The following is a 15,813-nucleotide window of genomic DNA, read 5'->3' as shown; positions in this document are numbered from 1 at the left end:
CTTGTGGAAGTGTTTGTGGCTGGTAATTGATGCAGCTTTGTCAGGGTGCTTTACAGCTCGATGTTGAGTCTTTTCTGTAGTACTTCCAAATTAGAGTAGTAAAAGGTAGACGTTCAAAGTGATTCATAAATGTTGTGATATTCAGAGCTGAGACATTTTTTGAGTAGAAAACTTGGTTCAGCGTTTCCTTGAAAGAGAAGCAAACCTGTCTTGGTCAAAGTGAGCCCTTCTGTGCAGTGCTGTGCTCGAGCGGTGCAGCTCTCTTCAATACCGTATATTTTAGCAGACTCGAAGTAGTTTTCACACATTATTGGTTTCTTGCACTCTTGGTAGAAGTGGCTGCCTATTTGCATATTTACTGGCTTGTCTGCATGCAGATATGTCAGCAGCCTCTGCTCCTGTTCTTGATATTATCTCCCCATTCCATTTCAGAAAGAAATTCTTACTGCCTCCTTCCCCCCGCTCCAGCCTTGGCGCATGCTTTGCATGCAGAGCGACTTGAGGTAACAAAGAGGCGTGCTTGCTTTGCGGTGTCTCAGGTTGCTAGAATTTAAAACTGGCAACGAAACAAAAATTTTCAGAGAATACTAAAATCCAAAGGAGTTGTTTGTCTCTTGTAGCGTGCCATAACTACCTTTGCATTTTCACAGACTTCCTACAGAAGGGGGCTGAAGCACTAGCAGTGGTTGCTAACATTGGTTCTTGGGCTATTTTGTCCTCTTACGTAGCGTAACTTATTAATCATTATGTTTGTGGTGACACGAGGTGTTTTTTTTTTAAATGATAATCTGAATACAAAGCCAAAGACTTTGTATTTTGCATTCCTTCCTGTTCATGTATTTTAGAGTAACGCACATGGAGTCACAACATGAAGGAAATTCTGTACAGCGGAGCTGTGGTGGCTCATGGATGCTCATCTTGGAAGCCGAGCAATTCCTGCTGGTGTGTGAGCTGAAACTGCTAGCATCTTCCCTACATGAAGATATTTAGGACTATGCAAATGTGCAAAAAAAACCCAAATGAAAAAACAAACAAAAAAAATCCTAGGAGAGTGAATAGGTGACCCTGAAGTTTGGGCTACAGTGTTTTAATGATTGAAAGTGAAGAGGGACAAAACTGGCTTTAAATTGCTTTGCTTGACTCCTGCCCTGTCTTACAGGGATGAAAATTGTGTTTGCCATTTAGTGTGTAAAGCCATAAACAGCAGTATAAATTTTAATCTACAGCACCTTAGGTGAAATAGGATAGATCACAGAAACTTAACAGAATGTGAATCCTTGCGTATCTAAGCTAGGGATTTAAGCTTTCCTTGAGGATAGAGAGCTGAAGTCTTTTTTTCAAGTGGCAGCTGACAGTGTTTTAAAATCTACCTTTAAAAAAAAAAACAACGCTCAAAACATGGCAGATACTGTATCAGTCCTTGAAATATGTCCCAGTTCTTGTTGCTTTGCAATCCAGTTTTCTTATTTCAAGAAACAATTCTAATTTGTCTTGCTGTGTTCAAGTTGTGCAAGCAGATAAAAAGGGCTATATAAAATGTGGTCTAAATCATAAAATAAACAGCTCTTCCTTCAGTCTGAGTTAAATAACAATCCCAGTGTTAGAAATAACAGCTAGGAAAACTCCTGAAAGTTGGATGGTCTCTGCCTCTCTAAAGGTAACCTACAAAAACTTCTTCAAAGGGTCTTGTCCTCTTTTTGCTTCAATGGCGTTATCAAACTAATAATTCAGAAAAACAAACCCCGATCGCCTGAAGTATGGGTAGTGTCAGTTCTTTCCTTGCTCATGCCGTGGTATTTCTTGCTTGTCAATTGCGAGCTTGAAATTTTTGACTGAGGATTCAAGTTTTTATTAAGGAGTGATGTTGGTCATTACAATTTCAACCCTATGCAATTTCAACACACAAAGTAACATTAGTGGGGATTAACCTTCCCTTCTGGCCATGGTTTTGGTTTGAGAGCATGACTTGTAACGTGAAAGCAGAGCAAGTGGAAAAGCCTGCAACTTCCGTGCATACGAGGGCATACGTTTGCTTTATCTTCCCGTGGCCATTGCTGCCTGTTGAGTGACTGGCAGGCTCGTGCGGCTGGATGCTTGATGTCTCAGCAGCTTTGGCAGGTAAGCCAGGGATTGAACGGCATGCACGGGACTACCCTGTGTTCCTAGAGGTAATCCAGTGAGCTTTGGGCATAACCCGAGAGGCAGCAGGACCGCTGGGGAGCTAGCAGCCCTCCGTGGTGTTCAGTCCCGGCGTAACACACATCAGGCTAAAAGCAGCATATTTTAGCAAAGGCATCTCTGGATTTTTTCAAAAGGAAAAGACTGCTAACTAATATGTTGCATATTTAAAAAAATATATATACAACAACAAAACCCTCACAGTTTAAGGTTCTTTTCATGGCAAAAATAGCTGTTGACTTGCATTTTAGTACTGTCAGTTATCTGAATTTCAATGTTTGACTGCCAGTTCTGTCATGCTTTTGCAGGTGTATGTCAGTATCACTTTTCATATGCTGATGATGAGAGGAGAAAAGGTTTTCCAAAGGAGAGGAAAAAAAAAAAAAGGCAATTTAAAGGCAAAGCTGTAGTTTTGTTCAATACGGTATCCTTTATGCTCATATGTAAAATTTGGGGATAGGCGATGCTGTATTGGGAATTGCTTTGAGAAAAGATACAAAGATAAATAATGCCCTGCAGTTACCACGGGTCATTTCCTAGGCTGCAGGAAAACAGAGGTATGGTAAGAGAAGAAATGCAAAGTAACACCAGAAGTTAGATAAGGCTGGGGTCAATTTGTGGAAGATGGGGGCCATGGGAGACGTGGCACCTGTTCAGGAGACTTCTGCCTCATTATCCATCATTCTTACAGGAGCTGGTACTGGGGCTCAGCGATGTGCCCGCTCCTTCAGGAGTGGAGGAACACGCACCTTTTCCTCTATTGCCATCAGAAATCACCATCTTGGAGCTTGGGAGTGAGATGGGATGTGTGCAAGCAGAGGTGGAGGCCGTTGGTGCCGTAAGGCTGCGTTAGCAGGTACTCTTTGCAGGGCGTGTATGTAATCTAGATGTAGAAAACTGGATCAGCATTTTCCTCAAACAAAATAGCATTTTGAAGGCTGACGATAGCTCGGAGAGTGTTTAAACCATGTAACCAGGGCATGAAAATGCTCAACGGAGAGGGGAGTGAAGTGGTTATTCCCAGAGAGCGTGGCTGGATGAGGCTGGGCGGCAGCATGGCGAGCCTGTGGGGCCAGGGCGGTGGTGGGGGAGAGGGGGCTGAGATCTGCAGGGGTGAACCAGGCTCAGTGTGGATAAGTTTGCATCACAATGCATGAGTCTGGACCTATTTTAGTCTGTGTTGTTAGCATGGTGGCATGGGGTTTCTTCCTTGCCAGAAATACCTAGATATCTGCGCTGTAGCTTAAAATACACAAATGGTTGTAATATTTTTCATGCCACTGTTCCGCAGTGAACAGCGGAAGGCTAAATGTCCACTTGAAAATGACGCAACTTGTTTGTGGAGACCTTGAGGCATGTTTCTTTCCAAGAGCGTGACAAAGGTCAGAACTTTAAAAGCATGGCGCTAGTAGGTGGGAATGTCTGCGTGGTTGGCATTGTGCAGCGTGAGCACGGAGAGCCTGAGAACGTGCATAATTCAGCTTCTGGTTAAACTTAGTGCTGGTTAAAACTTGCATTGCAATGTAGTCACTTCTAAAGAAACTCATTTAAATGTTTTACCAGACAAAAGAATTGCACAAGTTATGTGACAGAATTGCTTTAGTGTTCAGATTGTAAACAGCTTTCTCGTGGTAATCAGATAGCATTCAATTAAAAAATAAAAAAAACCCTAGACAAACCTTAAACAATGTTTGTTCTTAAAAAAAAAAAAAAGTTGATATTCTTTTTCCAAGTTAATGAAGTAATTAGCAGTGATTGATGACACATGTACTCAGCTACTTTATGTTGGTAGACCAGATGGGTTAGGCACAGCTAGTGACCAGTAATTCTGATTCCTTGTCAGAAGGAACAAGAAGTTCAGATGTGGGCAGTAACAGCTGAAGTACATGAATAGAAAAGGTAGATGTTTTTCTCTCTGCCTTCCCCTACCTATAGATGAGGATTTGAAAAACAGCCCTACATAAAGATTTGTGCATTGTTTGTTTTCAGCAGTTCAGGAAGTTGAGCTAGAGTGAAAATAAAGTTGGAAAGCTGAAGGTTTTCAGTTGACTCTCAAAACTAATCACTTAAAGGTGTTGGTAACCTTTTTTTTGGCTATACCATGTTACTTTGAAAAAGAAAGGGTGTTTGTGTGTGCAAGTGCATGGATAAGCAGGCAAAGAAACAGTTTTGGACTTGGTTTGGACTTGATGCACTAAGTAAGTCTGCAGAAAAATGGTGGCTGGGTCCACAAACTTCTGTCATGATCCAGTTTTTCCCCCTTGCTCTCTGCTCTGCTAGCAGCATGTAGGGATAGGAATTGGGAAATTTCTTCAGTGCAACATGCACTGTGAAGATGGTGGCAGCAGAACAGAGAGATGGCGGCACTGCTGAAATATTTTAATGTGACTTTAGTACAGTGATACAGTGGTAAATTTCAAAGTGTTGCTGATACTAAAAGTTGCATGAATTAGGGGGATCTTCATATTGTTAAGTGTTGAGTTCAGATGCATTGACAGGAAGCTTTAGCTGTTCTGGTGCTTGTGGTGGAAAGCTTCAGTTGGTGAAATGTGGTTGTCTGCTGGTCAAACAAACTTCATGGTGCTGAGAATGTTCGTCAGAAGACTTTGTTTAGAAAGAATATCCCGTTTTTATCACTTTTCTGCCAAGTATTTCCAAAGAGTTCTGACTTCTGCGCTTTTAAATTATTGTAGCTATTGAATTTTGTACTATTGAATTATTGCAGAGTGCTCTACACAGGAGTCAAGAAATGAGACGGATGTTGTCCTTAACCTCACAGCATTCATTTACTTTCTGCTAAGCACTACTTTGAACTATCTGATTTGAACTCTTTCAAAAGCAGAAGTACTAGGATTAAGGAGAAACACAGAGTGAGGGAAGAAAAGGGCTTCAGAAATGGCCAAGACAGAGTAGATTTTTATAGGTAACTCTGCCCAATTTGTACCAATTCCTCCAAGGCTTCAGTAGCAGCTGGAACAGGCTCCCAAGGCAGACTTTTATCCTTTCTCCCTCCCACGCGGATCCATCTGTGAGACTGCTTGTTCTTGCTGCTCTTGCTGAGAAACTGGATCAAGCTCAGAAGCATCCTGCTCTTTCAGACCCTGTGCCAGAGTCTTGCTAGTCAGGGAGGGTTCTGTAATCCTGCAAGTTTACATATTCCCAGGTTTTACACATAGTCAGTTGTATTTCTCAAACTGCAGCTCTTCTATGACCTGTGTTTCTGCTTGAGTCAGAGGGGAAAAAAAATCGAAGCCGTTGCCCACTTTTAAATTGGAGCTCCCACAGGCTGAACATGACTCCTAAAGATGATCTTGTGTTCACAGACTTGGATCACGTATCAGAGGAATTTAGGTTCACTTGTCACGTACTTGATTATAGAACCGTAGAATATCCTGAGTTGGACGGGACCCACAAGGAACATCGAGTCCAACTCCTGGCTCCACACACAACCACCCCAAAATCAAACCATATGTCTGAGAGCGGTGTCCAAATGCTTCTTGAACTCTGGCAGATTTGGTGCCATGACCACATCCCTGTCCCAGTGCCCGACCACCCTCTGGGTGCAGAACCTTTCCCTAACACCCAGCCTGACCCTCCCCTGTCCCAGCTCCATGCCGTTCCCTCGGGTCCTGTCGCTGTCCCCAGAGAGCAGAGCTCAGCGCCTGCCCCTCCGCTCCCCTCGTGAGGGAGCTGCAGGCCGCCATGAGGCCTCCCCTCAGCCTGCTCTGCTCTGGGCTGAACAAACCAAGGGACCTCAGCTGCTCCTCGTATGTCTTGTCCTCTAGACCCTTCCCCATCTTCATAGCCCTCCTTTAGATACTCTCTAATAGTTTTATGTCCTTTTTATACTGTGCTGCCCAAAACCACGCAGTGCTCAAGGTGAAGCCACACCAGAGCAGAGAAGGACAAGCCCTTCCCTTGACCTGGAGCAGTGCCTGATGCGCCCCAGGGTATGGGTGGGCCTTTGGGCTGCCAGGGCACACTGTTTCCAAAAGCTTTTGTTGCCTCCACGCCCTTGTTTTTTCACTTGTGTGTATATTTGAGGTATCTTGTGCAACACTGCCTTTAGAGCAATACTTGTCAAGGCCCCAGAATGGAGCAGGTGCCAGAAGATCCCCTTTTCAGCTCCTTGGTAGTATTGCTCTTGGTGTGAAATCGTGGAGGTAGAAATAATGTTTATACTCTTGCATACTCCTAGCACTGAAAGACAAGAGCCACAAAAATTTGGGGGGTGGGGTGGGTGGGTTGTGGCGTCCCCTAGAAGATCTAAGGGTTTTCTTTTTTAGACGTGAAGGAGGGACCTTCAGCTTTCAAAGCAGGCGTAATTTTTGATCAACGTGATGATTTGTGCAAGTATAGGTGTTGTCACAAGGGATTTTGTGCAGAATATGCAAAAAGCACGTTCTTCCAAATAGCCCTTGCTGTAAAACTTAGTGAGGAAAGGGTGTTTAACTGCAGGCTTCTGCTAGGGCCAGGCTTTAAAAGTGTTAGGTACATGTTAATTTAACTTTGAAATGGGTGAAGAGAGATCTTCACTTCTGAAATATCAGTGTTCTTAGTTTTAGGCTAGCAACTCAGCTTTAGATTTATGTCTGGAGATCAGTATGAGCAGCTTGCTTGCCTTTGAAACCCAACTGAGAAAAGCCTTGGAAAGTCAGCCTTTCTGAAGAAGTCTGGGTGCCATGGACATTTGCAGTGCGGTGTTTCTTCTCATAAGCAGATGAGTACGAAACTGTTGATTATTTTTTTTATTATTTTTATTGAGAAGTTCTGTTGCAAATATCCTAATTATGCGTATATAGGCTTGCTATCCTTGAGTTGCTGCGGTTTGGTTCAGTGTTAATAAGGTAGCTCACAATTAGTGGTGTTTTCTCATTTGTGGCTGCTGTTCATGTTGTTTCCTTTTATCATTGGATGGTGATTTCAGTGCATGTACAGCACTGCTTGTATTGCAAAGGCTTGCTTAACAAGCCGCTGTATGAAATAATAGCAGGATTGCTCCAAAAGCAACTACTAGGGACTGTCTAGAAATGCATTATAGCCTTCCTTGGAGGAACTGTGTAAATACAAAGTAGGTATCAGTTATTCTTGAAGTCTTAATGTACACATACTGTAATTTAACACTTAGGGCCAATGTAGTTAGAGATCGAGTCCCTTTCTTAACGCTACACCATACAAAACCTGTCACAAAGTTAAAATGTTTAGTGTGAGCATACAAGTAATAAATCCTCGCAGCGTGCACTTGAAAGTGGAAGTTTAAGGGAGAGGCGGAAACACAATATTTGTTCTACTCTAGGCTGTCATGTGAGAATAGCACTTGTAAGGGCTGGCACTGAAATGTCAGCACTTGCTAAACAAATGTAGTGTGTTTTAATTCCTTGAAGTACTGGGTAATGCTCTGTATTTCTTAGATAGTTAGTACACTTAGGTCACTGTGTTGAGCTTTTGATCTTTAAAGTATATGCCTCTAATTTTGCTACTGCAAGGTAAGGGTATAGAAACAAGAAGTCGAGCAAAGATGTGATGCCACGCTGTCCAGTCTGGGTCTGAACGGTGACATGTATGTGGCTATTATACCACTGCTGGGAAGCTGTATTTGAGATAGCTGCACTGGGTTGGGTTTTCTGTTTAGTTATTAGTTTAGCTGTAATGAAGCCTTCAGGTTCTCAGACTGATGCTGCTTTTTCTTCTTCTTCCAAGTGGATATCTGAGTGCCGTGAAGGTACTTCTGCCAGTTCACTTGAGTATTTTTAACTTAATGCATGTGTACTAACCTATTGTGTGGGAATTGATTTAGAATTTCATGTATTATTTTAGTGCAGTATAGAAAGCTGTAAGGAGTAAACATTTTGCAAGATGGGACTCTGTCGTGTCAGTGTAGGGCAAAGCACAGGTGAGCACATGGGTTTTTTTGATGAAGGAAGAGCGCATGCGGTGGTGAAAGAACAGATGTTTCCCACTTAAATTCTAGGGGAAAAATATGGAGTTTCCTTTCTAGCCTTTCCTCTGGGGAACCAGTCTAAGACTTGTGCAGCCTGAAGGCTGCAAACTCCAGCAGCCCCTTCGCTGCTTGTTCTTGATATCTTTGCTAAAACTATGACAAGTGAAGAATGGCTCTTGCTGTGGGGCCAGCCTTGTAGTCGGTTACTGCCTGATACTTTGTCCATGTAAAGGCCACTGTGCAACTTGAGTATTACCAGTGAATTTGTTGTCAACATGTAAAGCCAAAGTTCTTCCTTGGTGACTGCGTATGTTGGTGGTGTGCTTTGGTCTTTGTGCTTGGTTGCCATGATCTTCAGCAGCATCCCAGATGATGTACCTGGGGAGGCATTTTGGAAGAGGACGGCTCTCTGAAACACCCTCCTGTGAGCCAGAGACTTGTTTTGTGGGTTTCCTGGCCTTCTGAAGAAGCGCTTACTGTTCATACGATTGCTTTTGGAGTGAATGAAAACTTTTGCTTTCTCTAGCACCCGGAGTCAGTTTCTTAGTGCTGCTGAGGAGCTTGTCATGCTCCCTGTTGTAACTTGCCAGCTGCTGTATCTTTGCTGCTACTTTCCTTCTCCTAGATATCCATCTCAACTCTCTTCTAGAAAAAGAATGGAAAAACCTTCCTCTCTGAAAGAGGTAGAAAACAGTGACTGGTGATTTCTTTGTATTAATTATAATTCTGCAGACTGTCGCTGTGATATGTCTCAGCCATCTCTGTTCCAGGCTGAAGACTTATAATCTGCTTAGTGTACGCAAGGAATTTGTACCACGCTGCTGATCGTTTTTCTTGCTCTTTTTTTTTTTGCCACTCTTCTGGTTATCCTGTGTACTTGGAAATGGAGAGGGAAGTCTAGTTTTTCACGGAATATTTGTGATTTTGGAGGAACAGTAAACTCTTATTTGGCTAATACAGCAGAAAACTGGTGTTCTATTTTTAGTTTCTATTATTGTCAACTGTTCTAGTTGCTCTTCTGTCCACAGCTGAGCATTAAGTGGATGGTGCGTTTCATAGTGCAGTCTGTTTATAAAAAGTTCTTGCCCCTGTGGTACATGTTTAGAGACAGAAACAGTCTTCAGAGACTTAAAACTCTTTGAGAGGATGTCAGATGTTGTTTGAGGCTTGCAGATCTGTTTTCGGTGACAGCTCTGTTTTGGGTATTGTTGAAAAGGTAAGAAATCCAACGCTTCTGGAACTGGACGATGCTTCCGTATCTTGGTCTCTTGAGACAGCTTCAGGAAAGCAGCGTGCTGCTGGAGAAGAGTTGAAGTGGTGTTGTCAAAGGGTTGCATGAGTCCTCAGGACTACCGCTGCTATTTTTGTCATCTTGCAAAGCGGTGGCTCTGGAGACATGGTCCCTGGAGGGAAGAGTCAGCCTGGGAGACTGTTTCACGCTGCCTGTGCTCTAAATAGATGTAGTAAATCATTTTGTGGTCATGGTGAAGTATTACTACTCTGAACAGCTATATGCGTCCTCTCTTCCTTTTCTCCTCCTCCTTTCCAATATAGATTTTATATTGGCAGGCTTTGAAAAACAACCCCAGAAAAATGAAGGCAGCTTTTTTTTTTTCTTTTTTCCCCACCCCCCTCTGGGTAAGGTTCTGGGTCTGTTGCCAGAGGAGAGCTTTAATCGATAAGCTGTGATGGAGGGGCTGCCTCTCATCAGGTCTCTGGGTCTGTGCAAAGCAAGTGCGTGCTGCAGCGTCGGGTCGTTTGCAGGCTGCGCGTTGTGGGCAAGGGATCCAAGCAAGCTTCAAGCTGTGGTCGTCGTCATCTCGAGTAGAGCGTGTGGGATTAAACTGAAATCTGTTTGCCTGTTTATGCGGCAAGAAATCTTAAAACCTTGGTAGATTTTGGAAAAAAAAAATTCCTGCCTCACATTGCATATATAAGTACAGATGAATTAATGCTTTTTGGAAGATGGGTGTTTCCATGGCTTTTGGAGACCAAGCCCTGCGGTGCTGGAGTGCTGCTGCGAGCTGAAGAAGTGCCAGCATGCAGAAGGCATTCTCCTTGTGTCGCTCCTGGTGTTGCCTTCGTGAGCTTGTCCTCCTGAAAGGCCGTGTCTTGCCCAAAGCTGTTAGCATCTGGGGGCTCTGGAAGGCAGAGCGGCTTTCCCTGGACCTAGAAGCGAACTCGGGAGCGCAGCGATGTGCGTGGCGTGCGTATGACTTGCACCGGGCTGCGATGCGTTGAGTCAGCGAGCGGTTAGGTTTTGTTTCAGGTTTCCAAGTGATCTTGTCAGCTCGCTGCAGTGTCGCCGTCTGAGGGTGCTGGTGGTGTTTGTCTGACGGGGTCAGCGGGTGAAGCGAGGTCACCGACGTACGGGCATCCTGAAGCAACCAAGCTCGGCTTAAACCAGTCTTGGAGCCTAACCCTCGGGCCAGGAGTTTTATCTTGGCTCAAATACCCCAGTGATTTAAGCTCTGAAAAACAGAGCTTTGCAAGCGCGGTTCTGCCAGAATTTTAATTATTGGTTATCACACATCTGTCGTTGTGACTGGCAGAGACACATCTGGGGAGGGCCGAGAAGAGGAAGGTGAACGTCCATGCTGTCAAAACAACTGCGTGGCGGAACGGCAGGATTGCTGTGATTACTTTTTAAAATAAATAAATAAAAAATGAGAAAAGCTTTCGGTAGCTACAAAATGTATGGAAATAGACTTGGAAAACTGTCAGATTACTCACGCTTCCTAGTTCGCTTGCAGTTCTGTATCTTAATTGTTGTCTGCATGCCCCGTGGGGGGGGGGGAAAGCGTTACTGTAAAGTGTACAGAGGGGATGCTGTAGGGATGGGTGGTGGAGCGGGGTCTGTGGGGGGCTCTGGGGGCTTGGGGTCAGACCTGCTCACGCGGTTGGAGAGGAAGAAGGCGAGGGACCACTGCTGAGGGTTAAAAGCCCAGATTTTTTTTGGAGAACTGTTGCGTGGTCTTGTGTTTAGAGCCATTTGCCTTCTCCCTTGGCCATCTCATGCACCTGCATATAGGTGGTTTGTTGGCACGTGTGGTGGCCCAGCCTGCTGGCCAATTTGCCGTCGCTTTCTTTGCAGCTCTGGAAGAAGTACGTGCGGCCTCATGAGAGCATTTTACACAGGTGCCTGCCTTGACACACTCGACGCAAGGCCTGCCTGCCGCACCACTGGGGGCTGAGCGTGCCCTGTGATGTGCTCCCTAGCAGGAGATCTTGGAAAGCCATCTAGACCTCAGCATCCTAGGCACAGTAGTAGAGAGCATTTTGCTTCTCCACGTTTGAGAAATGTTTTGTGAGATAGTGGCAAAATGACAAGTTTACACAAGAGCTGTCAGGAGCAGGGGCCTGAGAACAACTCCTGGCTGCTCTAGAAATTTCTCGTTGTGCTGCGTTGAGTTCAGCACAAGTGGCAGCTGAAAATAAGAGGTCAGTGGTGAAATAGGTTGGGAGGTGACTGCTGTGCCTGTCCTGGGAAGGTCTGTTATGCTTATAATTTATTCAGTCTTCTAGAAGAAATGTAGGATTTTTTTTAAAGGTAATAAAAAATGTATACGTGAACTAAATCTGAGCATGGCTATTTTGTTGTCTCTGTTCTCCCCAGGCGCTAGTAATCCCCAAACATGCAGAAGTTTAATATTGTGGGTCTCTGTCATGCCTGACTGAGTTTAGATAGACCTCTGGGGGAAGAACTGGGGATAGGTAGGCCAGTGGTGCTGCTAAATGGATTTGCAGCTGCTGTGTCGGTCGAGTTTCTTCAGAAAATAAATACAGCTTCTCATTGTTCAAGCTCTAGCCTTCATTCTTGCATCGTGTGAATGGGCAGATAAAAATCTATTAGCTCTCTTCTGAATTCTCCTTGTCTGCAGCTGCGATTGCTTGTGCCATAACATTACCTGCTAATTTTATTGGAAATGAATGATGTTAATATTTGCTAATGCCTGGTCTTAGCTGACCTGACTCTTCAACAGGATGTGCAAATTAATGGAACTGGAATATCTTGAACACTTGAGATGGCAGAGACCTGTAGGGATTAGAAATGACACTTAAGTAATTTTCTCTTAATTTAATGTGTAACATAAAAGAGCATCCCAGGTCTCTGAAAATGCGAGACAGGCGGGGAAGCTTGGCAAGTAGTAATGCTGAAACACTTGGGGTAGAGAGAAATGGCCATTTAGAGTTTTTTTTCTTTTTTTTTTTCAATTGCAATAGAGAGAGGATGGCCTCTTTGTTAAGCAGAACATGCTTAGGCAAACCAGGGAAGTATTGCCATAAATCAGGGCCCATGCAAGGCGACTGTGCTGGTATTTAAGTCTTAGACCTGCTTTGGCTGCCTTATTGGAAAGCAACACAAATATCTGATGACAGCAGGGAGGGTAAAGTTGAGCATGGTGAGAGCTCTTCCAAGAATAGATGGGAGTACGTGAAATGTAATGGCAAAGACGGACTGTGGACAGGTGCTCCTTGTGCAAGCAGCGCCTCGTACCGTCAGCGTCCTCCGCCCAAGGTTACGGAGTGCTGGGCGCCAGGTGCTTGCTGCAAGGCTGGGAGGGCGGCGGCGCCGTGTCAGGCAGCGAGCAGCTCCTCCTGAGGCTGGTTGGCCTCTAATGCCTGGTCCTCGGGGGCCAGAAGAGGTGGTCTGGTGGGAGCCTCGGTGCTGCTGGTGCGTTCAGGGCGAAGAAGGGGAATAACCCGTGCTTGTGTAATACTTCCAGCGAAGGAAGCAGCTGGCTTAGTCTGTTCCAGTAGCTCTGTCTGATAGCACCTATTGCTGGCAGGTCTCTCCGTTTACACATATCAAAACAAGAGTAAGCTTTGAGATACCCTACACATAAAACTCAGCTTTTTAGAAATACTGAATGCTGCTTGGTGTAGTGCCAAAAAACAACAACAAAACAAACAAAACCCACAACAAACCAACCAAACTCAAACCCTGTCCACCAAAACCTGAACTTTAGGAGACTTTGCAGCAGGTTCCTTGGGTGTAGATATTGCTGGTTGCATTGGGGATGCCACCTCTGGAGAGGTGCGAATTGCCCTCAGCCAGGATATATCCTGCCTGGGTTATATTTTTTGGGTGGGCAGGGGTATGCTAGGTGAGCTGGCTCAGTGTTTTTGCAGTCTTCTTTCTTCCTCTGATATGCAGCTTAAAAATAATCAGGGGTGGTGGATTTTTCCTCAGCAGTATGATGTTGCTTCTTAATAAACTGCTGGAGGCTTGGCAGAGAGAGGGAGTGAAATGGATTGTGTGGGCTTTTTTCCTTCCTGCTCCAAGACCACTTCTTGGCACCGAGGAATTTTTCTTTAGACTTCTTTGGAGAACAGATGCGTGAAGTACAGTTACCACTCATACATATGGCTTTTAAAATATGGAAGCTGTTGGACTGAAGTGGCTTCATATGGTACTGTTGAAGGATCAGAATGAACGTGCAAGTTTGGGGTTTTTAAGACTTGAATGTGTAGTTGAAAAGTTTTTTGGTTTGTTTTTACAAGGTTAAATATTTGCATTTTTATGGTTATTTGAAATTACACCCATAGCTCTGAAAATTACTCTTTCTGCAACATTTGATGCCTAAAATGGTATCCTAGATTAATCTCCTCTTCTGGAAAAATTATGCTATATAGTGTGTAGTTTAAATGGTTGTAAATCTTAATTCTCTAATGCAGACATCCTTTCCTTTTATTGCAGGTTCCCATCCTGAGAACGATTAGAAGATACTCTGCCACCCTATTGGATTATTTTGTATACAGCTCAGCATGTCACTGTGCCCTGGATTTTATAAGGTGGCCATGATTTAATCCCCACTTCCAATTTCTATGTATTGGTGAAGCATTGGAGCTCTTTAGAGCTGCTGTTACGTGTGTGGAAACTGATCTGTCTCAAATCCCTTCTCCAAAGGACTCTACGTTACTAGCAATGAGCTCCCAAAGCCATCCAGGTAAGGACAAAAAACCTTTGAATTCACTAACAACAGCAGAGTACCACCGGACTTGGCAAGAAGTGTGCTGTACTTGAACTGCACGATAGCTTGTGTGGGACGAAAAGGCTTTTTGTCCTGTGAACAGGCTTTCTGCTGTGCCTAAATGGTAATCCAGTCCCTCTCCCTGTGCTACTGTTTCCTTTAAAATCAAAACTTTGCACCAAGATGGAAAGTCGAACTGTTAAGAAAGTTGAATCAGTTTTGAGGAAATCCTACTGATGTTTCTAATTGCTGCATTACATAGTGCTGAAAGTTCTAGGTGTTTTCTGAGATGTTAACCTGATGCTTAACTTTGTTAAATCTGCACTGGTAAGCCTCATCTGTATGTACTGTTCTGAGGAATGGTCGTGGTTCTACTGGTGAGTCTTCACTGATACTTAAGAAGGAATCTCTTTTGGCTTTTAAAGTACTTTTTAGTAAGAAAGAAGAGTTTTGCTGGAGTTTTTGCTGTTAATTGATCCATATTAGTGTTGGCTGTGGGATTATCCCTAATGTGTTTTGTAATTTAAGACACGTGATTCATCCCTACAAAACTGCACGTTTCTGTCTGTGAAGAGGATCTGTTGGTGCTCAGTTTTGCTTACAGTTTTGTCAAACGTGTATTTAGTGTTTCAGGTGTCTTTGTGTGAGGCAGTCACTTGTGAGTTTGAGCATTGGAAGGTGAGTTTCTATAGCGTTCTGATACTCCTGCTTTGACCATTTCAGTTTATGGTTGGAAATAATGACTACTGGAAGTAACTAATTCAGTAATGATGAGGCCCGTGAAATTATTTATCTGTGCTTTTAACAGGTTACTTTTGTGACTTCTGTTTAATCAGTTTTGGGTTAGTAGTCAAATAAGACTGAAGTCCACATCGCCTTAGATTTAGGGAATTGTGTATTTGTGGGGGAAGGATTTTGTGTGCTTCAGAATGATTTCTAGCAGTGTGTTAGTGGCTGCTGAGGCTGGGAGCAAGAAGCACTGCAGTAAATAGGGGTGCTGGAGGTTACAAGCAGCAGTCTTGAAAATTTGGCCCATGCACTGATGAATGAATTTGGCTGAAAACTGAAATGAGTTTACAGGTTTCTGAAATTATCAGCCTTACCAAAAAATAAAAAAAATCTGTAATATAGGAGTCTCTTAGATTTTTGAGGCTTGCTTCTGGTACAGTGGGGAGTTGGGAAACTAGGTACATGCATACAAGTAATGTTCTGCATGTAGGTATTCACCTGTGATGCATTTTCTGCAATGCAGGGTTTTTCAAGAGGTCGGTTCTTCAGTTTTGTGGATGGCTCTTACTTGAATGTGTTGCTCCCTCAAAAATGAGAAACACTGAGGAGCTAGTGGCTTTTTTTCCTCACAGTACTGGGATGGATTGAGCGTGTGCTTATGTTAAAAAACAGTAAACAAACCTAATTTAATATAGCTCTATTTAAAGAGCATCTCTCCAGGTATTCTAGAAAGGGCGATGTCATTCCTAGCTGGGCTGCTCTACAGTGGAAGCCCATAGCTTGTCTTCCATTTTTGTCTTGTTTTCCTTTAATTCAAATGCAGCTTTCTTTTTTGTCTTGCCCCTTCTTTGGTGCTCCTTCTCTTGCCCAAATTCTGTACTGACGATGTACCAGGGAGCCGTGTAAGAAGTGCTAATGCAAGAAAGCAAGAAGCTTCTCATGCAAGAAGAGTTCTTGTGGTGTTATAAATCTGTTTGAGTCTCCTTTTTG

The 15,813-nt window shown here is 43.7% G+C and overlaps 1 protein-coding gene across 5 annotated transcripts in view; it reads left to right on the top strand.

The window, feature by feature from the left end:
* HDAC4 (histone deacetylase 4) overlaps positions 1 to 15,813 on the top strand; it is a 248,512-nt gene that overhangs the window by 11,835 nt on the left and 220,864 nt on the right. For 4 of the 5 annotated variants that reach the window (XM_066999846.1, XM_066999842.1, XM_066999843.1 and 1 more), the window contains exon 2: positions 13,821 to 14,070. In XM_066999846.1, coding sequence (XP_066855947.1) covers positions 14,049 to 14,070 — 22 coding nt within the window. In that variant the 5' untranslated portion in view covers positions 13,821 to 14,048. Of the gene's footprint in view, positions 1 to 3,998; positions 4,078 to 13,820; positions 14,071 to 15,813 lie in introns of those variants that run through there. The other variant, XM_066999844.1, reaches the window with a different exon arrangement.

The sequence above is a fragment of the Anser cygnoides genome, chromosome 6 (assembly GCF_040182565.1).
Source record: "Anser cygnoides isolate HZ-2024a breed goose chromosome 6, Taihu_goose_T2T_genome, whole genome shotgun sequence".
Lineage (NCBI taxonomy): Eukaryota > Metazoa > Chordata > Aves > Anseriformes > Anatidae > Anser > Anser cygnoides.
Note: the sequence above shows the minus strand (reverse complement) of the source record. Positions and strands in the feature narration are given on the sequence as shown.